Consider the following 21,770-nt stretch of genomic DNA (forward strand, 5'->3'; position numbering starts at 1 on the left):
GGCGACTGATTGTAAATTTATGTCACCGATAGATCACCTGTTGATATGAACACTTTCACCATTACATTAATAATTAATTGATTAATTAATCAATCAATTAAAAATTACTTAATTCCATGCTGCCAGAATACCTTCTGGCTGCCGAGACGGTCTGCTGCGTCGGAAAGTAAACATACACACGCAATCAAATAGGACACGTCACAAGAAAATGTGGCAGGTTTATTCGCCTTTTTACGCAAACCAACTTCTCTCAATTTACATCAGTTTCATTAGGAGCGTGTTTATGTACAGTATAGCGAACGAAGCACAAGAAAAATAGAATATATGTATATGGCTATGTACAAATATATACGCTATATTTACACCATACACCACGTAGACAATTTCTTTCTTTTTTTTCCCAGCATGTGCGCTCGCTGCACTACGAGGCAATCTCCATACAATATCCGCAAGGAGAGCATACATACGGGGACACGGCTGCTAGAAGACGAGAGAATGCGAGATGCCGCGGCTCCTGGTCGAGGTTATGCGAGCTCACGCACGTGTAAACAAATATGGCGGACACATCTCCACAGCGGGCGAAAGACAGAAATGCAATGAGTACATCACTCTCGTGAGGTCACACGCTATAGACGGGCGTGGAATAAAGTCAGGCGCCAGTCGTAGACGGTTCCAAAATTCAAACTCACTTGGCGCGCAACATACGAAGGCGGGAAGCGCAGCAACCAGATAAACTCCGTAGATGTGGTAAGCCTATTTATGGGTTCTGCATGCACGGTCACGCCTAGACCGTAAACGCAAGATCACTTGAACCAGTACGAGTAAGCCAGAGGCAACGCTAAATGCACATGGTCGACAAAACGAATTTTCCAGCGCATTGTGTTTTACTAAGGATGCCGCAACGCTTGCATTTGCTTCTATCCGTGCTTACTTTTTTATGGTGCCAGGTCGAGGGGTTCTCGACATCATGCGGCAAATGTCAGTGTATTCCAGCAAAATGCAGCGATAAAGAAGAGAAAACAGAGAGAAAAGGAGTGGATACGTACAAAGGGAATAGGCGGGGCAGTTATCGGTTCTTTATCAGCGCATGTCAAGCGATCGCGCAGCTTGCGATTACTATCGAGTGATAAGCATGCGCTAATTTCGTCCTTATGATAAACCAGTGCCTATAAACACAGATATCCTAGGTCGAAATTGTTCCGGAGTACACCACTACGGTGTCTGTCTGCTAAATACAGTAACTATATTTGCTTGGATTAACCTAGAGTAAGCGCTAAGACGGTTTCTCTTGTTTTCTTTCTTTTCCTAGATTCCTTAGTCGCTGGAATCTATTTTTGATGATCGTGATAACCCGCCGTTCTGTGGCCTATTTTTCCGAAGCTCTCATCATGTAATAAACCACAACAGACAAATACCCACGCCCTCTGTCTATAGTTATAATGCCATGGCTTACCAAAATACAGAATAAACTCTCCCCAAAGCTGCATCTTAACTGAATTTCTCTCTGTTGCATGCAAACATAACTAGCCAGCTGAACCAAGGCAATATCCTGGAGAGCGGTCTACTGGTCGCCAGTCACTGAGACACATGCTCGCATTCGCCTGGATGTCGCTGATAGGATAGCGAGCGTCTTGCTCTGACACAGAATGCAAATAAAAAAAAAAGCGGCTCCATTCCTAACCAATATTTTACACTAGCGCAATGATATATGCGAGAACCTCTCTGGGAGAATCGTGCGCTCGCTTCACGTGTACACCGAAATCTTCTCGAGAGGAGAGGAAGAAAGAGAAAGAGAAAGGCAGAAGGTAGAGAGGTTAACCAGAATAGCATCCGGTTAGCTACCCTACGAAAATCAGCTCGAACAGGTGGAAAACGAGCCCCCGTATAGTTCAAGCGGCTTTACGCCATCCCGCAATAATTTCAGCACTAAGCATTGCGAACAGTTAAGCGGCAGCCATGGATAACGACTTCACCGACTTCTTTTTTTTGTGTCTTTTTTCCAGAAGAATCAGGATAGTGTGGCAAAGAAGACTGGCGCGTGAGCTTTGGCCGCACCGACAACACTTCGGTCGACGCCAGAGCTCGCGCTGGCCGTCGAACGCCAGACGTTTCCACTCATCGTTCATTGTGGTCATTAAACCATGCCACAATGGTTTTGAATAGACGTGTTTCAAAGTTTTTTTTCGAATTTAGCATATAAATGTTGTCTAATTATAGAGGAAAGCTTGCTGGAGCAGGTTGCACTAGCGAGAGCGATACACACAAGGCATTTTTATTTCTTCTCTTCAATGCGCCGTTAGAAGGACGTCCTGAAAACACGCTACGCGCTACGTTTTTTTTTTTTTTTTTTTCAAGGCGACTCGCGATATACGTTAGCTGTAGAGGGACGTCTGGGGAGAGGGAAATATAGCGACAGTGCATGGGCGACGCAAGAGAGAGAGAAAGAGAGAGAAAGAGAAGCGAATAGACTTGTGTCGTATCACATTGAGAGAAAGTGTTGAAGCGCCAATCTGGCCTCAAAAGTGTGTACACTCCTGACTCTGCACGCGGCATCTCGATGCCTGGTGGTAAGAATAGGAAAAAAAAAACCAAAAACAAAGAAGAATAAAGACGAGGAAGAATGAAAAGAAGAAGTAAGTGCTGGTTATCGCACAACGTAAAAAGCATGGAAAGAAGACACGGTCTTCCTCATGAATACTGGTGATAATGCGGCAGAATAAACTGCTAGTGGGCGCAGATGTCACACATAATGATCGCTTTTTTTTTTACTTTTGACCGTGACGTAAAAGCGACATAAGTGAATTTTTCGATACGATACAAAAGAACCGACACAAGAATAACAGCTGGAAAGGAAAATGTTCGGCCCAAGTAGGCGCCCAACGAACGCTATAAACTCATCAGCAGTAACAAAAATGGCGGAGCTCGTGAATCGTACAGCGGAATCTCAATACGTTGACGGGTGCAGCGTAACATTGGTTGCAGTGTAACGACGATGTAATACGCAACATATTGTGGCGCCAGTGAAGGCTTCGGTTGGTGGCTACGAAAAAATGAAATGGCTGGGCCGCTTATGGCGTGCATTTTTGCTCCGGATAGGCGACTTCGCGAATGAATACGATGACGCCATTCCAGCTGCATCACAGTACACGGTACGTAGCCATGTCGTCAGTGCTTTAGTGTCAGAAGCAACATTTGCGAAGAATTCGTCGTCTGTCGCCGACGCCGTCTAGGCATATACGCCCTACGAAAGCACATGTCTCGTATGGAAAGTACTGACTTCCTATGCCACTTATGTAAAAGTGAAGCGCCTGTGGCGACGTGACTCTCATTGTCAGGAACCGTGACTTTATAGATTGTAAAAGCTACCGAACGAGACTGAGCAATTTATTTTATTGAAAAGAACGAAATTCTATTCTACGAGAAAAATTTACAGAACGAATCATTTTTCCATTGCATAAAAAAAGTCAGAATTCTCACGTGGCAAAATCTGTGACGTCACAGCATGACGTCATCCCTGCCACGACATGGACGTCCGAAAGGTTCATAAAATGAAACATGGTATTCAGCTCTGCTTATTCTCATCTAATAAGTAATCTCTTTCTTCCGAAGAAACGTCGAACGAATTCCGATAATGTAGTCTATAAATCTAGCCTGAAATAAACCTGACGGCATGACCCCTCTGGGACACACGTACCACAAAGTTACTTTAGTCTTTCAACGAGCAGTTGCATAGCATCAAGAATGAAATGTGCGGAGAATACGACAACAGAAAAAACAAATAACGTGAGGCGCTTCCTCGACTGTGCTCACAGGGCCAAGCACAAATCGTTACTACCGACGCAGGTGGCCCATGTATCCTCGTTTGAAAGCAGCGTGTACCGGTTGCACCTAATTAAACGCATAATCGCTCGTTAGAATCTGGATCAACTGCTCGGTACCTCATTACGAATTTCAATACACCTGGAAAACGTGCGTTTATAAATATGCAAACAAACACTAATTTGCCACATTCAAGAACGCCATCACTAAGCGATCCTTGGAAGCGATCCTTGGAAGTGTGGAAGAGCGATTTCTTACAAGAGGCTTGCTTAAAGAGCACAGATGGAGTAGCGACGAAGCTGGCATAAAAATTGTATGCATTAACCTTGCGGTGAGTAACGAAGAGACACAGAATTAAAGTCCACAATGTCATACCAGTAGCCATACACAGGCAGCCTAAGTGCATGCCAGAAACAACATGTCTAGCAGCGCCGGCGAAGAGGTTACTTAGCTACCAGAGGACTGAATTTTGAATTCTTACAGAAGCCACTCACCCTTAAGTACGCCTTATTTCAAGAATGTAAAGGCCGGTGATCACCGTTGGCAGTCGCCAGCTGGCCTCCACCTTTGCGATACGGTGTGCGTGTTCGTGGCCTACAATCGTCGTCTCCAAATACCAAAGCGCACGCTCGACAGATTCCGTCTATGTGACACAGGAATTCCTTTAAACCCACGACTAAGACCACCAATATTTCGAACCCACACTGTCGGTGAACATACCCCGAAAAAGGGCTAAGGATTAATTTTAGTAAGCGCAAATTATTTCATAAGAGTGCAGCACGTTACTGTGATGAAACTGCCTCCTGCATAATTCATTTGCCACATGAAGGTTCCTAAAACCCACTTAATAGCTTAGAAAGTTGTTGAAAACGAACAAGAGGAATGAAAAATAAAATAAAAAAATTAACAATAAAAAATAAAAACAAAACTCAATTGCGGGTCTTTACATTTGTTGATTTGTAAAAGTTCGGCAAAGTATGTCACAATATGAATTATGAATGCGTATCACATCAGAAATGCTATGAATTGCTTTCATTGGGATACAGACATTCGTTCAGCCTTTTCCTCAATTCAATAATCAGTACACGATTATGGCAGATTAAACCCCACCATTCCTTAACCTTACCCCTCCCCCCTCCTCCGCCCCCGCTATTTTCGACGTCTTCTTGCGGCTGGCACTTTCTCATCTTGTCATTCACCTGTCAGAAGACTTGAAGTATAATAAATATTTAAATATGCACTGTTCACGAGTCCATGTCACTCAAAACTTCCAAAACGTTCCTAACCTTGTTCTTTCTTTTACTCAGTAATTGACAGATATTTTCTATGACGCTGAACCGCGTTAACGCGTTGCGTTCGTCCTATGACAGCAATCGGTTGGTTAGGCAACACGACCTCGGCGTGCCGTTGGCGTCTGTGACGTATTTGGAGGCAGAGTTCTGCGGGCGCACATTACTTAAAATGTCACAGCGAACGTATACCATGCTATTAATAATGGGCTATCAACAAAGATAATGGCGATCCGCTGCCCCAGTGAAGCCATCCGACATCCTTAACAGCCTAACGTTGTGCCATCCATCGCACAAATAGAATATTAAAAAAAAGAAGCCAGCGATCAGCTGAAAGATTTCTAGAAAAGTCAATAATCAATGTGGAATAGCAGTTCGGAAGTGTAGATAGTTGAGAACTTATTCGGAGCGAGGTGGCCCGGTCAGCGTTGGCGATTGAACTCGAAGCACTCAATGAGAACGGCTGCCACGTCATTCGTCGGCAATGATAATTTCACTCCATGCGAGACATCCCGCCAACATTTTCGCAGACGCAACACGAAGGAGAACAGCAACAAAAATGAGGGACGCGGTAACAGACAGAAGGTGGGGCACAGGTAATCAGGCATCCCTGTAAACACGTCCAGGCACTGCAGCCAAAACTTCGTTGTGAAGTTCTCAGCAGAAGCATTTTTTTTTCTTCTTGTGTTGCCCACAGCGTCTTAGCGTAAGAGGATCCCACACGGCAGTATGATAAGAGACAGGTCAGCGCGGCACATGACAGCCGAAGGCTCACTTCCGCGCGTAACCTCGCGCGCTCGGTACCCGACGACCTGCCGAGAGAGAGAGAGGAAAAGAAAGAGAACGTAGTTTGAGAATTATGAGACTATCACTCTCCGCGATTCTATCACCTTCGCGTGACGCAGTCCTCAACCGGCCAATCAGCTCATCAGATTTTGCTCAACCAGCCATAAACGCGCACGTTTTGCTGCTCATGCTAAAATGTTCAACGCACATGTGATGTCCATAGACACGGTATTCACGTTCATCAGGCTGGCTAATTTACTTTTCTAATCGACGCGAAAAACGAACTGCACTTACCTATAAAACGGGATGCATCTTCGGCTGTTGGTTACCTCTTCACGGAAGTCGTCTTACAACCATTTGAAGCCGGGGCCATTGGCGGCTTGTCCTGCGAAGAGTACAATCCCAACTTCACCTTGAAGTCGCTGATGCAGCCCGTGAACGAGGGTCTTCGCGTGGGGAACGGGTTGTAGTTCTCGCCCAGCGAACGCCTCGGTGACGTAGGAGGGGTTACCCTCGTGTCGCCGACGTCGCCCGAAAGAAATCTCTGCCGCCGAATCGACGGAAGCGACGCCGTAGTCCCGTCGCCGCCGACCTCACCCGAGCCAGAGGACTGTCCCGAAGTCATCATGGTCGCGTCTGTGCTCAGTGACCGAGCGGTCTTAGGCCTAGCTGATTCTTCGCCGGAGTGCGATCCCAGCGCCGTCGCTGAGCCCTCGGACGCACAACGGGCACTTCGCGTCGACGATGTCGCGTGAGCCAGACTCTCGAAGAACTTGGAGGCGTCGAACTTGAGCGAGGACTTGCGGGGCACGCCTTCGGGAGACCGCGGATATCCGGAAGGCGCTTGCGCCGAGTCGTGGTCCCCGGAAGCCTCGTCCACGGCCGCTTTGCTCTCGCTGTCGGCCACAGTGTGCACGCCAGAGTCCGGGGACACCTTCTGTCCCAGCAAAAATGCCGATCTTCGAAGTTCCTTGTTGGGAGACATTAGGTGCGAGCTCGAAGTACTCGATTCGCTGTACTTAACATAGTCTTGGCTCACCTCTTGGCTGGCTTCCTGGCTGGCTTCCTGACTGAGGTCCTCGTCGGCTTTCTCGAACGTCATTTCATTCAGCGTTGTGAGCGTGTTGCAGGTGAGCGATGAGCCGCGTCGCTTCTCCCCGGGAAATATCGACTCTCGGCCTGACGACGAGTCGTAGGGCAGCAGCCGGCTATCGATAGATTCCTGGCTGGCCCTGAAAGAGCACGTCCTGTCGTCTCTCAATAAGCGAGGTCGGGGAGGTATGCCGTCTCCAGCTGCTGCATCGCCATCGTCAGCCTCTTCCGAGATGGACCTCTCGTAACGAAGTGACGACTGTTGGTAGTCGGTGTCAGACGATCTCCAGCTGACGTCGTTAGAGGTGTTCCTGCTGTCGTACCTGTAGTAAGACCACTTTCTCAGTTCCCGCGAGGACACGCTAACCTCGCTGCTAGCCGAACCCCGTTTGCTGGAGTCCCTGCGAAACCTGTCCAGTTCCGTTGAAGGCGAGTCGCCGCTGGTTTCGTCCGAGGTGTTGGTGCGCTTCGGTGGCCACCGCGGCGGAGACCCTAGCGAGAGCTTCCTGTCCACGTCCTCTGAGGAGGACCTGTCAATGTTTGGCGAGAGCCGCTGGGTACCCAGTTCGTCAGTTCCTCGTCGGCTGGTGTTTCGCAATGCCATTCGCTGAGCCTGCCTATCGGACAGCGCCGACTGGCTGAACTTTCTGGACAGCCTCTGGAACTCTTCATCTGAAATTTTGCAGTTATTTGCCCGTTCGTCAGATGGTTTCCGGCTGCCGTCTTCCGACGGCGGAGGCGGTCCGCTCGACGAGGACGTCGTTAGACAGGCGTCACTTGAAGATTTCCAGCTCGACGCCTCGGAAGACGTCCTAATGTTGTACTTGTCCGAACCGGAGAGCACCATGTTGGAAAACGTGTTTCTCGAGCTTTCTGTCTCCGAGCTTAGGGAGTCGGGGGCCTGCTTTTGGGGATGTTCCCCTTCTAAAGAGTGCGACGAGTCATCTACCGCAGACGACACCTCTGCTAAAGAACTGACAGTTTCCAGCTTCGAGGAAGGTTGCTCCTCCTCCCCTTCTTCTGATGACAAGCTGTCCGATGAGGAGTTTCTTGAGCCGTCGCTCTCGTCGTCCGGTTTGTAGGAACCGTCGTCGTCATCGTCTAGAGTTATCGGTTCCCGGTGCCTCACCAAGGTGGCGCGGGCCCCCGACTTTCTCGTCACAGCAGCAGCAACGGGCTTAGAACCTTCAGCTAAACGTCGCGGAGGCTTCGTCTGAGCGCCCTCAGCGTCATGACCATCGTGGCGACGCTTGGCCCGCCTGTCGCGGCATTCGTCCTCCTCGGAGGAAGACGAAGATGACAACGAGCTGTCGGAAGTCTTGTCGTAAGTTCCGTTCTTTAACCGGCGCGGGGGCTTCTTATCCGGCAAAGACGGCTGGACCTTCGAGTCGGCGTCGTTGACTTGTTTCTCGGCGCTTACCTTCCTGGCGGGAGGCGCTTCGTCGGGCGACGAAGACCTGTTGTTCTTGTCGTCGCATAGTTCTGTAGACGAAGAACTCGAGCTGCTGCTGCTGCTGCTGTCGTCTCTACCAGCCTTTAGCTTTTTCGCTTGCGCCCACGAAAGCGTTTCGACGGGGATTGGGTCCCTCGTGGTCACTCGAGGCGATGCCTTTCGCGCGGCCTTACACGCGGCGGCGGCTGAAGCGGAACGCGCGTTGGCAACTGGTGAGCTCGAAGGCGATGTGCTCGATGTTGTCGAGACCGGTACGGGTAGGCGAGGGGACACTCGTGTCGTAGATGTGACACCACTCGCCAGCGTCGCCGTGTAGCTGACCGGCAAGCCACTAGGCACAGCGTGCGTTGGAGGCGGCGGCCGTGCCCTGCGTATGATTGGCTTCTGACCGGCCAGAAGGTTGTTTACAGGAACACCGGTCGATAGTCTCTGGGGGCGCGTCGATGCGGGAGCCTGGAGGCTGCCTGTGAGCAAGGTGACAATACGACTGAATTAACATGTCATCGAAACTCAAGCTGCTAGAAACCCCAGAGACGGTGCTTCTATGTTTTAATGCTAGTGTCACTGAAAGTTAATTGAAAGTCCCCTACGGCGACACAAGATGCGCTGCACAGCTGAGTATAACAAGTGAGGACCACGAATAAAAAGGCTGGCTTTAAATCGTTCAAACACAGTAAGCTGGGAGAGCCGCTATGATCGCGCCATAGAGACCAGCGGCACAAACACATGAACCGAGAAGTGTCTCCAGTGAAATGTCGTCCTCTTTTCTTGGTCCGAGTGTTTGTGCGCTGGTTTTCACGATTCCACAAACCAGTCATGTAAGATGACTCTTCTTTATTTACGAGGGTGGATTTTTTGGGTTTACAGTCTTGTACGTATACATAGTACACAGGTACACACAGGAGGCTCACCTAGCACCCAACCGAGTTCTAGGCAAGTTTTCTTGCAACGCTATTTATAATGCAATGTACACATGGTCGGGAAATGTTCAAGCAGCGCGAAAAAAAAAAAGAAGATGCAGACAGCGGGGCAGAGAAACAGACAGGATAAGCGCTGCACTTGTCCTGTTTGTTTCTCTGCCCATCCGCGTGCGTTTTTTTTTTTTTTTTTGCGCTGCTTGTAGGGTTCCCAAACAGGAATGCATAACAACTCACCCAAATTTCGGTACTTTTGAATACAATGTATAACCACGAACCATGCCATATTGCCTAACCATTTACTCAACGCTATTGCTAGCTTTGCGCTTAGGCCTAACGTTAGGCCTATATGTGAGGTTAACCCAGTTACCTTATTAACTAAGTTAGATATTAGATTCAAGTTAGGCTTAGCAAAGGCTGGTGGGACTACATTTACATGCGCGCTTCTTGCACACGAGTGTATCGCACATCACACAACATTGTAAGCAGGTTCCAGGAATAAGAGTATACCTCCCTCAGACGGCACACATAACACCATAACAATATATGGAGATGTATTATGAATGTTGTACATGATTATATCCAGTTGAATAAATGGCTTTCTGTACAGAATAAAAGCGTCAAAAGCAAAGCAAACTAGGAAATTTGCTCACTTGTGAGAATGATGTGCGCTTGGCGTTGCCGCTGTCTGAGTCTCGAGTACTGTCTCTTGAGTGTCGAGATGTCCAGTGTCATTCGGCTCGGGTCCAAGGGGCTCGACAGGGAAGCGTGGACGGCTCCCTGGCCTAGGAATTTTAGCATGAGACAAAGAGAGCGCGTTTAGTTTGCTTAAAGTACGCAATAAAGTAAGAATCGCTACTGCTGACGAGTCTTTACACTAGTAGTAAGAGTAGTAGTATAGTAGTGTTTATTAATTAACGTTAGGGCAGGTTTGCTCAATTTCAGTCGCAATAAGTATAACACTATATAGATCTATTTCAATCTATGCAATGAGAAGAATGTCAAGAAAATAAAGCTGACAAGTCTCTCGGTGCGGAAAAGAACAAACACGATATGCAACAATCGAGCACATAGTGCGCGTTATTTTTGTGTCCGGGTTATACAATTTCACTTGCGCACGCATACGTACACAACATACGCACACAAACACATATAGTATGCGTAAGTTTCAATAACTTCATACAAAAGCTATCATGCAGAAAGAGATGAAAAAAAAATCTGAATCCAGTCGTACAAAATGATCTGTCAAATCGCGATCTACACCATTCACTGTCACTCTTGTTTTCACGCGGACTCGTCCTTCTGCCACACAATTTTCACGACCTTCGCATTGCTTTGCGCTAAACTGGTGCGTCGCTCATCGGTTTCGTCGCACAATCAGAGGCTGCTTCGCGTGTGACGTCCTTACGCTCACGGTTCATGTTTGCGGTATACTTGTACGTATGAATCAGGCGCGCTGTTTTCGAAGGCTTCCTTTGCTCACCTCTGTTCTTAGCCACGAGGAAGGCGTTCGAGATGCCGCAGAAGGCAGCCGCCACCATCATCTGGTGGTCCGAGTCCGCGTCGTTATCCTCGTCGTCACCGAGGAAGAGCCAGAGCCCGTGGCGACTCGGTGCCGTCGCAGGCGGCAGGGGCCTGATGTTGTACGTGTAGCGGTCGCGCAACTCCGAGAGCTGCGGGATAGGCACCCTGGACACGTCACAGATGGCCTGCAGGGGGCGCCACCCGCAGTCCGATGGACGGGGGGCACGCGGGGGCCAATACGTCACAGCGTCGGCGACACAAAACCATTGGCGAAGTATGATTCGTACGCGAAGTCGACGGTCAGTTGGAATTGGCGACGAACCGGTGTATCGCGTCAAGCCGCAGGGCCCATGCCCATTTACCAGAGGTTGGTACCGGAATTCGTCCCGGGGTAAGGAAGGCAGAGCGGCGAAAGTAATGTTTCAACCCAGGGATGTGGCCGATGACAGTTAGAGTTCATTGAGAAGGTGTCGTGATCCAGTAAAAGCGTGAACGCCATCGTTCCAAGGACCCGGGAAGGATAGCAAGCCAGAGAACCGAAGGATGACGGGCAAGTCGTCACACCGAGCAAGCAGATTCACAATGCCGCAGGCGGGATGAGTTGTTACAGCGACAGTGCGAAGACGTTGAGGCCAGGACATGAAAAAAAAAGAGCAAAAGAAGAGGGAACACGGATTAGTAGCTGAGACATCATTGCATATATGCACGTATAGCTACAGCAAATAATCATTAATATTTTAAATGTATCGTAAGCCCCTAGTGTCCAACTATAGCAAAATTGTTTCTTCTTTTCCCCACTGTTACCAAAGAAAGTAAAACTTCAGTCTATTGTAAACGCACACATCCAAATTAAATATCATCATCATTATCATCATCAGCCTATATTTATGTCCACTGCAGGACGAAGGTCTCTCCCTGCGATCTCCAATTACCCTTGTCTTGCCCTAGATGATTCCGACTTGCGCCTGCTTTTTCAGGCATGAAGTGGCGCCTGACACCGAAAATATATATATATATATATATATATATATATATATATATATATATATATATTGCCGAGAGCTAGTTGGGTTATACTAGTCCAGGTACAACTAAATTAGGAAGGCCCAATAAGCTTCAACAATAAGTCACTCCTTCACCAGAGCAGGAATTGGCCTCCCTGGTGCAGTATTTGGCCACTACCTCCCTCACGCCTCCTACAATTAAACTAAAAATACGCAACTATAATGTGCGTGGGACTAATTCAGTTATGACGAGGGCAGTGTTTTGAAATATAATGACCTCACGTACTGACTGTAGAGAAAGAGCCTTTCTATTCGATATGTCTAAAATTAAACTGAGACTTTTGACTAAGTTTCGAAGAAAGGTCGTTATTGTGAGCTTCGGTAATTGGGGAATAAGCGCACGCAGACAGGAACATGGGATGAAAAACAAAAGAGAGAGAACAACATTCAGTTCGGCTCTTTGTCTCAGGAAACCAATCTGGCCACAACTTTCTTCACTTGTGCCACGTCAAGCTTTTATCATAAACGCGCGCTGCACCAACATGCAGCGCACGCAACAATACGGTCTGTAAAGTAGTTCGTCTGGCACTCTCCGATTAAACCATGTTTTCAAGGGTCAGAGATAACATTGAACATAAGCGGTCTTCATCACCCTGATTTTGGGTTAAGCTCTGAATAAAATGAACGCGAGCTTCACGGTTCCAACAATCTTTAAAATTTTCCCTCTTCAAGCTTCAGTTTACACTTTTCGAACAGTGCGCAGTTGCGTAGCCTCTAGATCATAAGCAGAAGTAGGCGAGCTTCATTGTAAACAAAATAGGGTTTTGAGCCCTGTAGTTAAGTATCTGGTTCAACAAACATCTAGACGGGCATTAAAGAAGGTTAGGTTCATAACGCTCTTCTCATTGAACTCATTAGAATGATTATATGCAAACATGTGTGAATTATAGGCGTCCAGAAATTCAACAAGCGCTTGTTAGGACAGTCACGAGATTTCGTACGTCGATAGGTTATCGAATGCCACAGCATTTGCATTACATCCACTAATCACATCTATAGCTGAGCCCTATAGACACTGTTTCTTATTAGATGTGAGATGTTGGAGCCTGTAGGAGGCGCCAGTTACTCATCTTTCACATGCTGGACATGCTACGAGCACTAAAGCGGAGTCAGTCTCACCACGATGAATTCGTGGGGGTCCTTGACGCCGAACTCGACCATCTCCCTGGTGAGCACGCCCATCACACTGTAGAACTCGTCCGCGCTTCCCACAGTCATGATGCGGCTGCCCGTACGAGACATGCGAGAAAACAAATAACATAAAACAAAATTCGGTTCAGTATTCTCAAATTTCGCTGAAAACGTTTTAACAAGCTATGTTTAGAAAAAAAAACTCTCTGGAAACATTTTAATATTGCCCGGTACTGTAATCGTTGAGTCACTACTTCAGTGACGAATACGCTTGCATTCTCCTAAATTTCGTCGTATGATATCGGTGACCTAAGACATCGGCGGTGAACTAGCGGTGATCCCTGCAGTGGCAAAGTCGTCGAAGTAACGTTACTTTCTAGGAGCTAGTTTCGTCACTCACCAAATATATACCACTAGGAATCTGGACTGCGTCTCGTTGTTCTTTATTTAGCGTTTTGCATCGCGATTACGAGAGAAACATTCGTGATACCACTCAAGGCAGGCATTCGTGTATTCTACGTTTCTCAACAGCGTGATGCACCATGGAAGATAATAAGAACGGGCTTGATTACCTACGCCAACAACAATTTTCAAAGGGGATGGTCATATATCCCTTCTTTCTCGTCATCATCATCACCATCAACATCAAAATCGAGGAGAGGAATCACCTACGGTTCATCTTGACCTGCTCACGTCGGTAACAGCTTGGATCTCTGGGCCACGATATTCAGAAACAGATCATAGGGCAAGGCTTTCAGCTATACACACTATTATACACGTCCAGATATGGTTACACGGCGTTTTTCATCCAAGAAGGTGGATGAAAATAGGCACGCAGAACACCAAAGCTGCTGAGTGAAGTGCACGTGGTTCGGTGAGTGCTCACTCTGCAAGCCCCTCCCAGATGGTGATGGCGGTGCGCAGGAGAACCTCGTTACCCTCCAGCAGGATGAGGTCCCAGACGCGCACTACCAGCGAACGCGGAAGGCACGTGGTGAACAGCGTCAGGAACCACTGCATCGTGAACACGTTCGTCAGCGGGGGCTCGTAGTTCAGACCTGCGCAGGGGAAGGGCACATGCACGCAATGGGTTAGCGATGAGTATAGTTTGGGTAGTTGTTATTGTTTATACGTAAACATGTGTTCACACACGCCGCTTCAGAGATAGGACATAGGACGAAGAACATGCGAACAAATATCGTTAAAGGCCTCAAAATGTCCTGAACCTGTACCACCGCAGATTGGGGAGTTGTCTGGATGTATCGCGGAACATTTTAAGAGACTGTTTTACACGCCGATGTTTGACAACACACACGCACTGGGTAAATATAGCTCGGAAAAATTCAGAATAATATACTTTATGAGGCTTCTTGCATACAAAAAGCAGACAACTGCATTATCACTTATCCTATCTGGATCGCTAAAAAAGAACTTCCTTGTTTGAATAAGAAAGTTACAAACAGGGATAAAGTGCCTCAGAACCTCCGAAAGGTTGACCAACGTTTCGATAGGAGGAGCTATCTTCGTCAAAGGACAGTTATCCTATCGAAACGTTGGCCAGCCTTTCAGAGGCACCTTATCCCTGTTCGTAACCTTTATACCACAGGATGCTACTCCATCTGTCGACCCCCAACTTGATTTTGTTTGAGTAAGAGGATGCGTGGAAAGCGTAGGTGATGGGTGAGCATGAGTGAGGGATTCCCGATGACAGCCCTTCAAGCATGCAATCTTCCTTGTAGTAAATCCAGTCTATGCCGAGCCCTCGTCCTGCGCACTTTGAGTTTTGGGTCTCTTCTTTCATGGCGTTAACATGCTTCACAACTGGCAGCAGTGCAACTCGCCCAGCTTTAGGAAGTGGTAGCGTAAACAAGCACTCACATGTGTCTTTAAAACTGAGTTTGTGCAGCGCAAATAGACACGACATGAAAGAACACAAACGAAGTAGACGAGCGCTACGTCACCCGTATACGTCGTTCTTGCGCCTTTATGCCTAGTCGATTTGCGCTGCACAAACGCAGTTCTCTAGAACAATGTACCAACTAGTCCGTGAATGAATTCTTTTGGTACAGAGTCCTATCGAGGCTATAGTGTCCCGAAGACATAGTAGAGCGTCCGTAGAGCGTCCGTAGAGCGAAATGAGGCTCCAAGTTCCGAGTACATGATGCAGCTCAAGAAAGCTATCCCGTAAGGTCAAACTGAATTGAAGGTTAGCTCTAAAGACCAGAAAACTCGTGCAGGTTTTAATAACACGTTTCAAGTCTTAAGACATGTTTCACACAGTGCAGAGCGGTGACTGCGTCTTGTGCAGGTTGAAAAAAAAGTCGACCGCATAGGAAATGTTTCTGATTTATAATTAGATCGAACCACAGGCAAGCCTTCGGCTATCTGTTAGGTAATTGCTTGTATTTTTCTGCATGCAACATGTGATAATAATAAACGCAGCAAACAACTATTCCTTCGCCTGAGAACTCAGTGCGGCAGCAGTTGCGCCCCAATTCCCCCAATGACGCCAACTTCGTACAATATTCCTTCAACCCCGTCCACGTGTCCGCAACTGTATGACACGACGACAAAACTACGCCAAGGACAATGGTACGACGACAATGATGGCGGTGTGACAAAGATGACGCCGATACGGTGACAGCGACGACAACAGTGAGGGCATCACGACGGCACGACCATTCACTTTACGGCATAACGAAGCGGCTAGAGCGAACCGTGTTTTGCGCTATGAAGCGTTGTCACGGTACAATTATGTATATGATATCAGTATCCAATGCTGCTCAACCGCAATTCGCGGATTTACAGATTACGGCACGACGACGCATGCCGTGCCATAACCGAACGGGCACACGGAAGGACCAAGCCCAATTCTGAATGCTTAACTGTTGTCGCAGTATAAGAACACTGTATTCAAGTCAAACGGTGTCCGGAACGGAAGCTCGAGACTACTGACCGGCCTTGCTCTCCCCTGCTTGAAGCCGGTCGAGATGCGTGGCCAAGTTACTGTGTCGTAACCGGAGCAGCTCGCGAAACACGGCCATGTCGACGGAAAGGCCGCGAAGGTTGTTGGCGAAGTATCCCTCCGGAAGCACGCCTTCCACCAGGTAGATCATCATCTGCAGAGATCGTCATCAATTCGTAGGAGTCTCAACAGTCGAAAAGACGGGTTCCGTTTGAGTTGTGCTCGGGTTTTTTTTTCTCCCCTTGCGTCAAACGTACCTTGAGCGCGTCCTGGTCGCACCACTCCACCACCTCCAGGACGAAGGCGGCGAGCAGGTTGAACCCCTGGCAGTAACCCACAGACTTGTTCCAGCGCGCGTACGCCAGCAAGACCCGCTTGAGCAGCGCCTGGTTCTGCTCCGCTTGTTCGCCGCTGAACAGGCTGCAACCCGTACGGTGGAGGTCCTGCACCGAGACGAACAGGAATCGAACACGGCTGACGGAACTCGACACTTTCCCTATAGACTGCTGCGCTAACAAAACCAGCTTATCGATTTTTTAACGAATGTCATTCCCAGGCTCGCAGAGTTTTTTCAGAATGATGAATTTTGCAGTACGTTCGGGTTATGTTTAATGTGGATGCCAAAACATAAACTACTTTTCCCTGCGCACATGAATCTTTTTCTTTCTTCTTTTTTTTTTTTGAGGGTTGAGGGGAGAAGGGGCGGCATGTGCCACATGTTCTCACTAGGCTACACCACCGGTGAGGAAGGGAGAGTGCAAGTGATGCTGGCACCAAATCGTACGCTCAGACCTTATTACTATTCCTAGAGCTACGTTAACCATCACGCGAATCAAACGATATCTGCGAAGAGGCGCACTATCCGAATTTCGCATATATCCTCTTGCTAGAAAGGGTTTAAAGCATACGAAATAACGCGCGAACAAATGAGCTCAAATCATGTCCCTTTCCACAGACTGGACCGTAAAAGGCCCTGGCGTTGAGTACCGCCATTTAAAACCTACAGGTGAGGTTTTAAGCACCATGACTGACCACACAAAGTAGACGGAAGCACAGCTTCTGTCTAGTTAGTATAGAAATGCATGCTGGATGGGCTTCCCACCTTGACAATTTGCACGCCAAGGTTGTCGTCGTCAGGGTTGCAGCGTTCGTTGAAGCAGAACCGCGCCGTGGCCTCCCAGTCCAGGTCCCGACTCGCCAGGTAGCGCTCGGCTAGCGTCAGCCAGATCTAAACACGACAGAAAAAAAAAAAAAAAAAAACGACGGCGCAAACTTCAGATTTGGATCCCTGTTCAGAGGAATCCCTGTTGCTTTCTTTTGACGTACGTAATTCCCGATCTTTACGACACAGTGCTGGTTTATTACCGCATCTGTTCTGAAGCACACACCGGCATCAAGAAAGCTCAAGAAAGGCAAGGTTCAACTTCAATTTATTTCCATTTCTGTTCAGTTTCGTGAACTTTAATGCAAGTGCACCGCTTTTGTATAGAGGTGCTGTGACACACGACCACTGGTTCAACACAAAGCAGACATCTTAAGAGAAAGAAACAGACGAAGGAGAGCAGATTTCATGCATCCATTACAGGAATGCATACCATTTACATCACAGCGTAGTGTTTATCGTCAGCCGAATACACATACATGTTTACTAAAGTTTCTGTACGTGAACGCAGTTATGATGACAGTTTGCGTTGAAGATTTCCTTGAGAATTCTTTTTTACATGTAAAAGAAGCATGGGGAGGCAAGCTACGTCAGAGCCAGCTATCCCAATATCCCAAATTCGTTACTCAAGTAAAAATTAAAAAAAATAGAAGAAAGAAGAAAATATCCAGTAACACGATACACACACGAACACAAGCGCACAAAGATTGTCACATCTACGCGCACTAGCTCCGAAAGCAGAGTGCAGTAACTATAGGATGGTCGCTCATTACACGGTATAGTGAAGGAGTCCACAAGAGCCTCATCATATGCATATAAGGACAACACCAATGGGAGATCAGCTCACTTTTCAAATGAACATTTTAGAGATCATGAGATGCCTATGCTCGAATTAATGCAGAAATTCTGTGGAGGTTAACGAGAAATAAATAAGAAAAATTTAGGTCAGCGGAAGGAACGAACAAAGAAGTGAAAAGCGATGTCTCAGTGAGAGAAGAAAGAAAAAAAAATTGCACAAGAGCAACATTCACAGAAGCAAAACGAAACAAACACAGACAACAAACACGAGTTTGTGACATTTTACGTGAAATGAAGATGGACGATCGTCTCTTTATTAGTCCGAATGTACCAAAGGACGAGAAACCTAGCCGAGCAAAGCGGAGGATAGTAACGAGTGACCAGGTTAGGTAATTCAGAGGCAGAAAGTGGGGTGCTGTTGGTGGAAAAAGAGAAGGCGAACGGAGAACACTGGAGAAAGGACTTTGACCCTCCCTGAGCATAATTCCTCTCACGACGATGATGTGGACGGTATGATCATCTGTAGTTTGAACAATGGTGCGTCAACTCGTCGGCCTATTGTGTAGGCCGCGACCAGTTATTAGGATTACGTGGCCCGAACAGAACCTGTCATGGCCACGCTCGCCATTGTGCCGACGACTGACTCGCCTGCGCTCCTTGCGGCGTCTTTTTTCCTTTCCTGTCGTCTCCTCTTTTTACTTTATTTATTTGATGGTATGACTGTCGTGGTAGCATGAAGAGAGTTTGGAACAACAACAACGACAACAATGGCGGCGACGAAGAAGTTAAGCACTAGCCTCGACATCTCGGATACCAACCTGTTTTAATGATGACCTGTTCCATTGCACGGAGAAAAAAAAAACGCAAATAAGAGAGAGACAGAGAGAGAAAGAGAGAAATATAAAGAGAAGAAGTATATGTATGACGTAGTTAATCTACGCAAACCGAACTCAAACAAGGGTTAACTCTGGAGGCAGTACGCCTACGACGTTAGCACAGAGCTTGCGAAAATGTGTTAACCACTGGACACAGGGTAAGCTTTTAGATGTTGTTATCCGCGGGGCCGCCTTCTTTCAAATGCAAGAAGGCGAGACGAGAGGTCGCCAACATTAAAGCTTTCAATAGGCGGCCGAGCCCCGACCAGCGCCCCTCACGGGAGAAATATTCTTTTACGCTCGGAGTACTCCGGCGTCATGTGTCGACGCGCGTGACACGCTATGTCAACGGAGATGCAATAAATATCGTTCAAGGCAAGCTTGATTTCTTTTAAATTTCTTCCGGAAAGATAAATGAGACAGAAACGAAAAAAAAAAGAGAACGAGAAGAAACCGCGAGGTATTGGCTTCAGAACGGTCACTGTCCCAATCCGTTCGAGCGCCCCTTCGGCACACAATGTTGACTCCGGATACTGCAATGACGGTCGTATACACAACCAACCAAAGACGCGTGCGTTAAGGGCGCGCTAGCGCGATAAAATTATCCATATAAAGCTTAATGCTCCCTCCGCTTTCCAAGTACGTGGACAGAAGAACCATCATGCCTGCCGCCCGGCGCGATATAACAACATCACTGCGAACAGGTTCACCATGTATCGAGGCTCCGTGTAGGTTCAGAGGACCCATAAAGGGCTCAGTAGGCGCATGGACGAGAATATAAAAGGGGGCATCAAGAACAAAAGAAATATTTCCTGAAGAAATCGATTTTCCTAGTGGTATCGTAAAAGCTAGGTAATCGCTTTACGAGCAGACTTTTTATCATCGCTTCCCGCTTTCTTTCCTCCCGTTCATATAGTCCTTTGAACAGTATCTGTGATTAGCAGGCTTATATTTGATATGTAACTTTCTGCCTACTCACTGAGCAGCCGAATTATTTCATGTTAAAGCAATGCATTGTGTAATTTTCCTCACAGAATCATTGGCATCACGTCACACTTTTCTCGAGAATTAGCTTTAGGACAGTTTATTGTTCCGTGCGCAAGCAAATTTAATGACGCCCTTTCTAAATTCGGAAAAAGAAACATACAGTAATACCTCATTAACTCGAACTCGCATATCTCGAAAAATCGGATAAGTCGAATTTCTCCCCTGGCACGGTGTCAACTCCATGGGTTTTTCACCCCTTATCCGAAAGCGCCACAGCGCCAAACTCCGGATATCTCGAAACCTAGACTGCGAAAATGCTTAAAAAAAGAAAAGAAGACAGTACCGAAACGTTTTTTTTGTACTTTTTTGCGGAGCTATGGTATCGCCAAAAAGTGCCTTTTGCTTGATTCTACTTCACCCTCATCTACAGTTCTCGGCCGGCTGATCCAATTGATTACGCGGGCGGATCGTCGCTACGACCACTGACGCGCGCAAACAGTGCGAGATAGAGTAGCTTCGGCCAGAGGCGAGCGCGCCTCCACTTGTAAACACGCCAGCCACGCACGACAGTGCCTGGATGCCCGGTGCTCGGAGGCAGCTGTTGTGCGTGGCTGCGCTGGCGGTGGTCCCGTTACTCAGCAGGGCGGTGGCGAGCGCTTTCCCGCGGCGTTTGCTCGCAACGCGCAGGCATGGAGCTTTTAAGTTATACAGATCTTGAGGCCATTGTTCAGCTGATTGAAAAGGGTGGAAACGAATTTGGAAGCCGAAAATATGTCGTAGGCGTCAAGCTTTGGACACCGCCTAGTGTCGATATGCTTATATTTTCGTTAATTCGGCTATCTCGAAACTCCGCTTATCTCGAAATTTTTTTCTTCAGTTTTTACTACTTCGAGTTAACGGGGTATTACTGTATTTGTATCGAATCACGCAATACACTTCGCGCTTGCTTTCGAAATGATTGTGACGTCACGAGGTTTCACAGTGAGACAATTCTTTCGCTCAGAGGTTAAATTAAATGCTGGGGTTAGACTATACGATCTGATAATGAAGCACGCCGCAGTGGGGAACTCAAGAATAATTACGACCACCTGGGGATCTTTAAAGTGCATCCATTGCACGCTACACGAGCGTCATCGCATTTCTCTTCCATCGAATGCGGCCGCCGTTGCCAGGATTCGAACCCGCGACCTCGTGCTTAGCAGCGCAATGGCACCACGGCGGATCCGCTCAGAGGTAGAACCAGGTGTTGAAATTTCCCTTTCTATATGATTGCGCAGTTTGCGACAAAGCTGAAAGAGGTGACGACACGTTGATGCTCTAAGAAGCGTTAACAACGCGAGCTCTTCAGGGTCCCCCCATTACTCTGGGATGCAGCAATCACTTCGTTGACTGTTTTCTCTACGCCGGCGTGGCGTTGCCCGTAGCGTACATTTGAAGGTGTGCAATACGTGTGCTTATTAAAACAAATATTGCCCTTTGCGGGAGCCGGAACAAACCCGATAGCCACTGCCAGGCGAAGTGGCTCGGCTATCTGAAACTAAAATCAACCAAACGACCTCCGTCCTTTAAGACAAGTCCAGTGCTGTTTTGCGTGACAGCTTTGTTGGGGAATATTATTCCGATAACCCACGCCTCGATGAAGGAAGAATGTTCGAGAAACTCTGTCCCTCAGATATTAGAAACGAGGACGCGAGTTTCTTGATTAAACGCATCTCGCGCAAACATTGTGAGTTGCTTATTCTTAAGCAACTCGCAATGTTTGCGTGACGCCATAGAGTCTGTCTTTATCGTCGAGGCACCAGAGACGCTGGCGCAATATTTCGCACCCAGCGGAAGCCCTGCCTGTCCGCCGTGCCGTGCTTCTTTCTTAATAACCACGACCCGCTCCTTCCGCGTCGGTGTGGGCCG

General features: G+C 47.6%; 1 protein-coding gene across 3 annotated transcripts in view; it reads right to left on the reverse strand.

Annotated features, from left to right (window-relative positions):
- Positions 1-205: 205 nt before the first annotated feature.
- LOC119460991 (mucin-5AC-like) overlaps positions 206-21,770 on the reverse strand; it is a 218,012-nt gene continuing 196,447 nt past the window's right edge. For 2 of the 3 annotated variants that reach the window (XM_049672823.1, XM_037722160.2), the window contains 9 exons: positions 17,143-17,268; positions 16,298-16,483; positions 16,032-16,194; positions 13,962-14,133; positions 13,064-13,169; positions 10,840-11,065; positions 10,010-10,141; positions 6,189-8,903; positions 206-5,920 (listed from right to left, as the gene is read on the reverse strand). In XM_049672823.1, the coding sequence (XP_049528780.1) occupies positions 6,220-8,903; positions 10,010-10,141; positions 10,840-11,065; positions 13,064-13,169; positions 13,962-14,133; positions 16,032-16,194; positions 16,298-16,483; positions 17,143-17,268 (3,795 nt within the window). In that variant the 3' untranslated portion in view covers positions 206-5,920; positions 6,189-6,219. The remainder of the gene's footprint in view (positions 5,921-6,188; positions 8,904-10,009; positions 10,142-10,839; positions 11,066-13,063; positions 13,170-13,961; positions 14,134-16,031; positions 16,195-16,297; positions 16,484-17,142; positions 17,269-21,770) is intronic. The other variant, XM_049672821.1, reaches the window with a different exon arrangement.

Source organism: Dermacentor silvarum, chromosome 8 (assembly GCF_013339745.2).
Source record: "Dermacentor silvarum isolate Dsil-2018 chromosome 8, BIME_Dsil_1.4, whole genome shotgun sequence".
NCBI lineage: Eukaryota > Metazoa > Arthropoda > Arachnida > Ixodida > Ixodidae > Dermacentor > Dermacentor silvarum.